This window comes from Elephantulus edwardii, unplaced genomic scaffold, assembly GCF_000299155.1.
Source record: "Elephantulus edwardii isolate Elephantulus edwardi_28Jun2011 unplaced genomic scaffold, EleEdw1.0 scaffold00152, whole genome shotgun sequence".
Taxonomy (NCBI): domain Eukaryota; kingdom Metazoa; phylum Chordata; class Mammalia; order Macroscelidea; family Macroscelididae; genus Elephantulus; species Elephantulus edwardii.
In genome coordinates, this window is record NW_006399902.1 from 6,602,619 (window position 1) to 6,614,273 (window position 11,655).

Genomic DNA, 11,655 nt, shown 5'->3' on the forward strand with positions numbered 1-11,655 from the left:
AAAGACCATGGCCTGTATCAGGCACACCTTAGTCTCCAGAGAGACACCATTGCTCTTGAGTACTTTAGAGAGGTCCCTAACAGCAGACTTTCCCATACAATGTATTGGTATACATAGAAGAGAAAAAACAAAAATTAAAATCAAAACCAACAATAACAAAAGTCCCCACCTATTTTAGAGAAGTTAGAAATGTTCAGACTAGTCAAAATACTTTTTCACTTTGCAAATTAGACTATTGAATATGAGACATTTTGTTTAAGCAGTGTTCTAATTACATTTCTTAACTACAGAAGTTCTCTTAAAAATGAAATTAATTTTCTTCAAAATTAAACTTTTCTTCTTTAGCTTTAGGGGAGTTGTAAAATATATTTCCTTTCTCTCCAGTATCTTCTCACACTCTTTGAATATGGAAATTCAAAGGGAAGAAAGCATATGTCCTTGATTTCATTCTGAAAGGTGCCAGCACTGACACTGTTAATGGATAGCCCTATTAAAGCAAGCATAAACATTTTGTGAGAACATTCCTTCCTAGAAGCAGTTGGGTTTGTCCTTTCCCAGGCTTTAGGTTTCTGTGGAAATTCTTTCAGCCATGTTTTTGCCAGAAAATACTCTTTCATTTTATTCAGTACTCATTTTCATGTTACTGAACGTTGCTTCTATCAGAGGAGAGGAAAAAAGCACTATGATTGCTGAAATTGTGATGAATTTAAAATGACAAGGAAGGCCACACTGACAGAATTTAGGACTACATAAAGAGGATTTTTTAAAAGAGAGGCTTGAGATTTATGCTGCAAGTTTCCTTGAATGAATTATACATTTTTAGCAAGAGGACTTCACTGAAATAATCAGCCTGCCTTTGTGAAAGGAAAATATTTTTTAGTAAAATGATAAATAGGAAACTATGAATTTAAGAAAAGGACTGGAAATATTGATTGGATCTTCTCTTCTTCAGCTATATGACAAAATTAACACGAAGTCTTCACCACAAATCAGGAATCCTCCAAGTGATGCAGTACAGAGAGCCAAAGAGGTAAATAATATATTTTGTAAATAACTTTGGATGTCAGAATTGCTACCTTAATTGAAAACATTCCTTCTGTGTATTGAGAGGACATTTCCTTGAAGTCAGTTTGACTTGTTATATTGAACATTTCATATGCAGTGTTCTCTTTTTGTCTCTGTTATTTTTCTTTACTTATTAGAAACAAATATACTAAGAAAATTTAAGTTGTTTTTTAAAGATCAATGTTTGAAACTCAAATAGCTGTTAAAATTAAATGTGTTAAGTCTGAAAAAATCCTTTTTATAAATTGTTAGTATACATGACTGTATCCTTCACAAACTTCTTTTTAATTTGTTCAGTATAGAAACAAAATCTTGCAGAAAGTTTGCCACTAAAAATTGATACATAATGTTATCCCCTTAGTACAGTAATTTTACTTTTTGCTTAGCCTTTTCCAATCACTGTCCATTTGAATATATATTTATGTTATTGCTGTTGTTGAGTACTGTTAAGTTGAAAACAACCCATAGCTGGCCCTCCAGTGGGTTTTCAGAGGCAGTAAATCACATGTGAGGAGATTGCTCCTATCATCTTGCGGAGGAGCTGGTGGATTTTAACTGTGTACCTTTGGATTGACAGTGCAATTCCTTACCACTAAACCACCAGTGTTCGCTATATGTTTATATAGTTGCCATCAAAATGTATCCATTTTCTCTTAAATTTATATAATAATTATTTTCCATATTTCTACTTGTTTCCATAAATATTTCTACTAGTGATTATCATTTTTATATTATTAAATATTTAATTAAATAAAGTAACATCATTATTATCAGACACATAGCTTTCCTTGGTTGTTTTCTTTTTGTTCATTTGTTTGATAAGTTTTTATGCAAATAAGCATTTTTCTTTTTTAAAATATTATTTCTTAGAAAATGAGATTGCTAAATCAAAAAATTTTTAAAAACCTATAATCTCTTCCCTACTGGATTTTAAACACAAGACCTCTAATGACAAGTATTGTTTATTCACCAAGAAACAGTACATATCACATGAAGGCAGTCAGGCCTGCTCGCTGGATTAGGACACCAGTGAGATATTACCTCTGCCTTTGCTCACCAAATGTTCATTTAAAGAAATCAAGCTACCACCAACAGGGAATGTAATTTTCACCATCCTTTCTTCGTAATAGGGAGCCCTGGTGGCCCAGTGGGTAGAGAGTTGCATTGTTACTCTCTGGTGGCACCAACTACTCCACAGGAGAAAGTTGAGCAGTCTCCTTCCATACAATCTATAGTTTCCATAAACCCACTGGAGCCTCAGTTATGAGTCATTTCCGACTTGACAGCAATGAGAGAGAGAGTTCTTTGCAATACCCCAACAGAGAGAAATGGAGATACTTTGGGAACAATTCTTTGTCTCAACTGGCCAGTGAAAACGAGATGAAGGGTTCAACTTAGTCATGCTTAGGAGGCCACACCTCTGTGTTTAAAGTCTGGGAGAATATTGAGGGATCCAGACAGAGCGTGTGCTTTATTCCTTCCATTTCCCTCATAGGGAAACTTGAAACATAAAATAAGCAAAGGTTGATTGGTTTATCATCATTAAACAATATGAATTTATAGCATCACCAGCTGGGAGCCTATTGCCATTTGTGATTAAAGCCATTTGGATAAGAAAGAAACTGTTGTTCCTGTTAGTATGTTTTCCCCCAAAGAAGCTAGTTATAGAATATTATCATATGGCACTGAAATCTAAGCTTTAGGCCAAATAACCTCACAACTTCCTCTATTGCCCTAGTCTGAAGTATTTGTAATATTCTCCAAAGACTGACTGGAAAGATATCTAATAGGGGTTGGAGGTGATTGTGTACCTTTGTCGTAAAATTCTGCTGAGACCTGGTCACTGACTTGATTGGCTAAATCTTTTGGGTTGAGATTAGTGCAGTGGGACAAACTGTTTTGTGAATCCACCACATACACTTAGAATGGTGGAAATAAGTTTACTCTAAAGAGAACAATGACTTTCCCCTTGGTTTGTGTTACTTAAGTTTTAAATGGATAAAGTCTACCCTGGAAGGACTTCATAGCTTTGGAAAGACAATGTTAATTTAAAAAAAAAAAAAAGAAACCACAAAACCCCAGCCATTTTTAACTGTACAGAGACAATATTGAGGACCAATTGATGAAATTAGTGTGTTTTTTTTTATTTCTTGGAAATTATTAAATAGAGTAACTATTGACAGAGGTGTGGTTTTCTCCATGAGTGTGGAGACTGACATTGATCAGGCTACAAGGAAAATTGCTTAAATGTTTTTCTTCTTTAAATTGTTTTCATTTGCACCCATGTCATTTTGCTCTTTCAAAAAAGAATTGACATTTCTGCCAAATAAAAGAAAGCTGCCACTAAATTTTATTGCAGATTCTTTTTGATGGTGAATTTGGAGAAAGACATTTAGAGATATTCTCCCATTAAGTGAATGAAATTACCTAAACCTGTAATAAATCTATATTATGGGCTTGCCATTTTGTTTTGTATTTTTCAGTAGCTGTAGTTGGGTAATGGAAGCAGACACTTTTACATTAACTCGTATTTTTATTACCATTAATCAATTTTCCCCCAAGTTGTTTTACCTACCATAAAAATGCATTCATAATTTTTTTCATTTAAGATAATATTATGTTTTCTAGATCACCAATCTTTTTTACAGTATTAGATGTCTTGCTTATTTTTTAGGTATTGGAAGAAATTTCATGTTACCCTGAAAATAATGATGCAAAGGAACTAAAGCGTATTTTAACACAACCTCATTTCATGGTAAGTAATGCTTAAACTTCCATAAAACTAAAAGCTCATTTTAAAAACAAAATTTTAGTAATCTTCATAAAATATATGCTTCAATGTTCATCCTATAAGATTAAGATTATATATAATATTTATCTATACAATTTTAAGACTCCATATAATGTTAAGATAGCAATACTGTTGTTGTCATGTGCTGTTGGGTCATTGCTGACCCTCCAGCATGTTTTCAGGAGCTATAAATCATGCAGGAGGAGACTGCCCATCATTTTCCCACAGAGCAGCTGGTAAAGCTGAACCATCTTTCTTAGAGTTGGCAGCATAATTCTTTACCACTAGGCCACTAAAGTGCCCCTATATATATAATATGTTAAGATGGTAATACCAGGTAATTCCAAATACAAAATACTTTTAGATACTTGGTGTCACAGTCCTAAAAGTGCTATTTTGTGAAGTGCCTCTTCAGGGAACTTGTTATCAGACAAGGGTTTTGCTCCTTCATAACACAGTCCTTAAGTCACTGGAACTACGTACATTAGCTAAACCAAAGAGGCACAATTTGAATTCACCAGCTGCTCTGTGAGAGAATGGTGGACAATCTCTGCTCAAGAAATTTACTTCCTCTGAAAACCGACTGTGGAGTCAGGTATGAATTGGTTATGGCTCAATGGCACACAACAATAGCAAACCATAAGAAACTAAAATTTGAAACTATTTTCAATAAAAATTCTCAAACCTAGGTGATATGTGGAAGAAAATACATCTCTTTCAGATAATACAAAATTCTTACACTTCATCCATTCATTTCTGTTGTCTGGAAAGTGGCCATAGCACTTGTATTTAGCCAGTTAGTGTAAAACTAAATATGTTAACAAAACTCAAAATTGGTAGACTCCTTTTCAGTAGAAAAATGTCTATGGTCATCTACTTAACAGCAATTGAAAATCATAACAACAGATGGAAAAGCACATTGAGTACTGTATGACATTTAAAAAATATTAACCTAAATGGAGTTTACGTGAAGAGTTGAAAAAGCTATTCATTTCCCTTTGAAAGAAAACAAATCTACCTTAAAAGATATGTGTTTATTAACACTATTGCAGCACAGATGTCTTGGAAAAGGTGCAGCCAGCGTTTTCCTTGGAGGCAAGCATGGCAAAGCTTTGTCTCACATAAAAGAAAGGAAGACACTCAATGAGATGGATTAACACAGTGACAGTAATAGTGGTCACAAATGGGGCAGAGATGATGAGGATGGCACAGGATAGGACAGAGTTCATATATGTTGTTCATAGGATTTCTATGAATTGTACTCAACTCAGTTACACATAATAACAATGTCAGAGTCCCTAGGTCATACAAATGGCTAGATGCTCACTACTCAGTTGGCCTTTCAAAATCTTGATCTTCAAATCTACGCTGAAGTACCTTGGATAAAAAGGCCTCACAATCTATTTCCAAAAGATTGCATTAATTGAAGCATAGCATAAAATCAAGAACCACTGGTAATAAACGATAATATTCAAGCTGCAATAAAGACATTGGCAAAAAATAAGACACCAGGGTTGCTGGAATGCCAACTAACATGTTTCAACAAGCAGATGCAACCCTGGACATGCTCACTAGTCCATGCCTAGAAATTTGGAAAACTGCTACTTAGCAAACTCACTGAAAGAGATCCGTAATTTGTTTCCATTTCCAAAAAAGGCGATCCAACAAAAATGTAGAAATTATTGAACAGAATAATTAATATACATACAAGTAAAATCTTACTGAAGATTATTAAAAAAACAGCTGGAACCGTACATACATCAGCAGGGAAATGGAAGAATTTCAAGCTGAATTCAGAAGAGGCCAAGGAACAAGAGAAATCCTTGCTCATGTCAGATGGATCTTGTCTGAAAGCAGAGATTACCAGAAAACATGTTTATTTGTATTTTATTGACTTTGGAAAGACATTTGTATAAATCAAAACAAATCATTAAGAAGAATGAGAATCTCAGAATACTTAAATGTGTTCATGTGAAACCTATACATAAGACCAAGAAGCAGCCCAGATAGAAAAAGAGAACAATGCATGGTTTAAACTCAAGAAAGTTGTATGTCAGGATTTTAGCCTTTCTCTATATTACTGAATCTGCATGCTAAGCAAATTATTTGAGAAACTGGAGTATGTGAAGAATATGACATGAGAATTGGAGGACTCATATGGAAAAAAGACTGAAGTGTCCATGTTTTCATTTCACTTGAATCCCCAGTCAACACTCATGAAAATAGCAGTCAAGAAAACAAAACACGTGTTGAATTTGGAAAAATGCTATCAAGGATGTCTCCAAAGTACTAAAGAGCAAGTGTCTGAAAATTGGACAATGAATAAGAATGACAGAAGAATTGATGTCTTTGAATTATGGTCTTGAGGAAAAGTACTTAATATCCCATAAACTGACAAAAGAACAAACAAATCTGTCTTGGAGGAAGTGCAACCAGGGTGCTCTTTAGAGGAAAGGAAGGAGAAGCTTCATCTCACATACTTTAAGCATGTTATCAGGGGAGACCAGTCCTTGGAAAAAGACATCATACTTGGAAGGATGGAGAAAGAGAGGAAGACCCTCAAAAAGATGGATTTTTACAGTGAGTGTAAGAATGGGCCTAAGCATATCAGAGATCATGAGGATGATGCAGGATAGTACCGAGTTCATATCTGTTGTTCATAGGGTTGCTACGAGTTATAGTCAACTCGATGACACCTAACAACATCACCTGCAGAACACATGATGTCGCCATGACTCATAATCAGCTCAACAGCAGTTGACTTAGTATTGTATATCGTATCTACTATCTGTGAGTTTGGGTATGGATGCCATTTTAAGGTACAATATATATAAAATGTAAAGCTACTCAAGAATGGAAATGGAATGTTTTTCTTCAAAATGACCACTTGAAAGTATTCCCATTTTCATTATTAATCTCCCACCAAGCATTAAAGATGGAAAAACTATAATCCTTGAGAATATTTTACTTTATTTCAAATGATAATAGTAACTATCCAGACAATTACAATAGGAACTCGGGTTTCATGCCTTTGAATGAGTGCACTTTTTACACTTTACATGTATATGTATAACACAGCATTTGGCTCACATCTCATCTAGGCTGTCATCATCTCTCCTAACACCCCTAAAATCCACACTTTGACTTTCTCTACTTTGCCTCATTTTGTAGTTGTTCATATTCCCCTGCGTAACATTCTAAAATCTGGCCCAAGATAGGAAGAGGCTGGCTGTCTGGCACAGGCCACTTCACCAATGAATGGGTAAGAAGATTCTCTGTGTCCACTCACATCCCGGCACAGCTCTCTTGTTCTTAGTAAGCTTATGATTGTATCCAATTGTCCTTATTATTTATCTCTTTCACAGACCAGGAAAATAAAGACAATGTGTGCTTTAATCCACTCACTCACGCACTCACTCACTCACTCGTTGCTACCGAGTCAGAATCAATTCATAATTGATCCTTCAAGTTTTCAGAGACTGTAAATCCCATAGGAGAAGATTGCCCATCTTTCTCCCACAGAACAGCAGGTTGATTTGAACTACTTGCCTTTGAGTTGACAACACAGCTAGCTAGGTCATCAGAGTTCTCTCTTCTTTTGTGTAGAAATGGTTAAAACTGTGGATTCAGATGGACCTGACAAATTTACCTCCCTGACCCAACATAATGAATTTAGAATAAGCTTCAGTGCCTTAACACATATTAGGTTAGTTAGGTTACTGTTAGGTGTTGTCGAGTCAACCCTATGAACAACAGTTCAAAACCCTGTTGTACACTGTGCCATTTTCACACTTCCTATAACACTAGAGCCCATGTGGCAGTCACCATGTCAATCCACCTTGTTGAGAGTCTTCCTCTCCTCACCAACCCTCCAAACTCCCTAGCATCATTTCCCTCTGCAAGTAATAGCACCTCCTAGCAACATGTCCAAAGTATGTGAGGAGAAGCCTCATCATTCTTGTCTCCAAAGAGCACTCTGGCTGCACCCTCTCCAAGACATATTTGTATTTGGGGGATTGTTGTTGTTATATCCCATCTGGTTGCCTGCAACTTCTACTGACCCTATGAACAACAGCTCTGAACTCTGCCCTAACCTGAGCCAATCTCACTGTCTCTGACACACCTACCACCATTGTCCCAGTTTCATCCAGTTTCATCTGGGGTCTTCCTTTCCTGTGCTGTCCCTCCACCCTTCCAAGCATGATGTCCCTCCTGGCCACATGGCCAAAGTATGTGAGACAGAGCTTCAAAATCCTAGCCTCCAGGGGAGCTCTGGTGACCAAGTGGCAAGAAGCTGTGCTGCAATCCTGAAGGTGTGCAGTTCGAATCCACGAGATGCTCTGCTGGAGAAGGAGGGACAATCTCCTCCTGTGCCAGTAAGATCCAATTCTATGGTACACAACAAGGAAAAAAAAGTCCTGGCCCCCAAGGAGCAGCTTGGTTTCACCCTCTCCAGGACAGATAAGTATTAATATTTTCCTGGTAGTGTCTTTTATGTACAGTTCATTTTCCAAGGTAGGCTAGCCTAATTGTGTGGTATATTTTCTATAGATAGAAACCTGCACATATTTGGATAGACGGCTTTCTTTAAACTGTCAAGCTCAATTTAGGCGATGACATAAGACTTTTGTAACCAAAAGACTTTTCACATTTGCAGAACGATAAATAAATTAGCATATTCCCAAAAAAGAGATTACTCATGCACTTTTTCATGGCTATATACCCAAATAAGAGATTACTCATGTATGCATCACTGACACTCATATAAGAGGAGACTACACTTTTTTCTCTGTACAGAGTCATTGGTAGATTCAAACTACCAAAGAGGAATGGTGTTTGGGTTAGCAGTATAACTCTTTAAGGACTAAGCTATCAAAGCTCCATAAATAAGATATATTTATGTATTTTGAGGTTATGTTTTTTAAAATTATAAAATTTCAGACATTGCAGATGTCTCTTACAACAGACCTAAGACTCAATTTCTTTTCCTTTCCTGAAGTTAGTATGTATATTGCTATTTAGTAAAATTCTTCTGAAACAATTAAAAAATTTATAATACATAGCAAGGCTCTTTTTTTGAGTGTTTTCCCCCCAAATTTCTTAAAAAATACTTTCATTCATCAAGTATATAAATGCTTACTATGTGCCAGCTACTCTGCTAGGCACTAAAGATATAGTGGGTGAATAAGGCAAAGTCCATGCACTCATGGAACTTTCATTCTAGTGGGATTGTGTTAAAGATGAGTAGGTGAAGTTGAGACAGTCAGTAAGAGTAAGTAAACTAGCAAGATAAGTTTCCATAGTGATAATAAATGCTATTAAATGACAATAGGAGGTGACAAAGATGGAAAGATGATATAGGAGCTACTTAAGGAGTTGTGCTTCTAACCCAAAGGTGGCACGTCTCTGGCAGTTCAAATCTACTAGTTGCTCTGCAGGATAAAGATGGGGGAAATATCCTCTATGAGATTTATAGCCTCTGAAAAACCTGCTCTAGAGTAAGCTGTTAGTTCCAACTTGACAGTAATGAATTGGAATTTTTTCAATAGTTAAGGGAAGTACCTCTGAAGAGTTAGTGCTTGAGCTGAGTGAGACTTAAAGGAAAGGGAAGAGCAAATGAACAAGTCCTGAAGTAGGAAGAAGGTTGGACTTTGTTTTGGTTTTTTTTATGCTTAAGGAACAGGAATAAGGCCATTATGACTGGGATGTAGTAAACAGAGGACAAAGTTGTACAAGATGAGCTAAGAGAGGTTGGCAGAGGCCAGACCAAGAAAGGCTTTGCAAGAATCTGGATTTTCTCCTAAATGCAGTAAGAGGACACTGAGCTGTTAATTGTGAACAGGACCATATTATGCATTCTGTGCTTTAGAGATTGTTGAGGCTGATATGTAGATAATGGACTGGAGAGGTAAGTGTTAAAGGAGAAAGACAAATTAAGAGGCTATTGTGAACGATGATAGAGTGAAGGGTAGAGATTGTAGTGAGGATGGTGAGAGATGACCAGTTTAGGGTTCTATTTTGAAGATGATAGGACATACTTTCGGGCATGTTGCGAGGAGGGGAATCCTAGGAGAGGGACTTTTTGCTTGGGAGGGTGGAGGAACAGCTCAAGAGAGGAAGACCCTCAATGAAATGGATTGACTCAGTGACTGGGGTAATCAGAGTAGGTGTGTCAGAGACAATAAGGTTGGCTCAGGATAGAGCAGGGTTCAGAGCTGCTGTACATAGGGTTGCTATGAGTGGCAGGTGACTTGACGGCACATAACAACAACAGCAGGACTTGCCAATGGTTGGGATGTGAAGTGGTTTAAGTAATTACATTTTATAATTCACAGAGGAACTTGAACCTTAGAAAGGTAAAAAAGATTGTTAAAGGTCACTTACCTAGTGAGTGATGGGGTCCTTTGTAATGATTATAAGTTTTTCTATAAACTTAAATTGAGCCCAGTAGTATATGTGTGGGAAATGTCCCATGTGGGAAACGGAATTCTGAACTATTCACTATGTTAAAGAAACTTTTTAAGTGCTAGAGCTTTCTATCTTAAAGTTACTTTAAAATCCTATTTTCCAAAACTACTATCATCTCACCCAACAACAATAGCAGAATTCAGTAGGGCAGCAAACAACATATGCTGGCAAGGTAGGAGAGATTATAACTCTTATTCACTGCAGGTGAGAATGTATAATGGTATCACCATTATGAAAGACAATCTGGACCTTTCTCAAAAAGTTGTAAATAGAAACACCATTTAACCCAGCAGTTCCACTACTGGGAATAAATCCTAAAGAAACCAGAGCCACCACCCAAACAAACGTACGCACACCCAGGTTTAATTCACAATACCAAAGAGATTGAAGTAACCCAAGTGTCCGTCAACAAATGAATGGATAGAAAAGCTGTGGTACATTCACACAATGAAATACTACACAGCACTGAAAAGAATGAACTTGTCAAACTGTTTCAGACTGAGGGTAAAGTATTTTTATAATTATTAATAATGAGACAGACAACCAAGAATGAGATAAAACAGAGAGCATAAAGACAGGGGGAATGCAGTTTCAGTGACTGAAGGGCCTCAAGCCATGCTTCCCTGTGTATTTATCAGGGGAAGAAAATCATAAAGAGAATTCTCTTGTAAATGCAGCTGAATTTTTCTCTATGGTCAACCTAATGCTTTAGCTCAGGAAGGAAGTATTTCACATGTATTAACACTCCCTCTGTAGGGGGCTCCTCACTGTCTCTTATCTGTAGGAAACAGCTCATTTTCTGTGATCTGTCACAAGAGAAATCCTAACTTATAAATTTGTAATTCCTTCAATTCCTGAACAAGCATATGGTTTTTCATATAATATATGGTATGAAATTTGGCTTCCCATATCAAACACGGCACAGTATGAGTGAGCTGCGAAGGCATTATGTTGAGCAAAATATCTGTCACGAAAGGAAAAATATTGCATAACACCGCAGTTATAAAATAGGACAGACATGGGGGGAGGGTGTTGAGGATAGAATGGGGGAAATGTGGATAGATAATAAGCACTACATTAGATAAGGTGAGGGGAAGAACTGCACAAAAGGAATATACGATTAGGCATCATATGTCTGACAACAGTCTAGAGCAACAGATATACCACAGAAATGTCCTTCTTATAGATATACCAAAGAAATGTCCTTCTTACAGATATACCACAGAAAGCTCCATGGTCCAAAGTAACTAGCAACAACACCAAAAAGAACTCAACACAATGATAGCAATAAAACCTAGCCTTTCAATAGTCACACAGAATGTGAATAGTTT

At 36.6% G+C, this 11,655-nt stretch overlaps 1 protein-coding gene across 3 annotated transcripts in view; it reads left to right on the forward strand.

Annotated features, from left to right (window-relative positions):
* Nucleotides 1–11,655, forward strand: part of CASK (calcium/calmodulin-dependent serine protein kinase (MAGUK family)) — a 428,386-nt gene that overhangs the window by 337,096 nt on the left and 79,635 nt on the right. For all 3 annotated transcript variants that reach the window (XM_006894975.1, XM_006894973.1, XM_006894974.1), the window contains 2 exons: nucleotides 953–1,030; nucleotides 3,740–3,820. In XM_006894975.1, coding sequence (XP_006895037.1) covers nucleotides 953–1,030; nucleotides 3,740–3,820 — 159 coding nt within the window. The remainder of the gene's footprint in view (nucleotides 1–952; nucleotides 1,031–3,739; nucleotides 3,821–11,655) is intronic.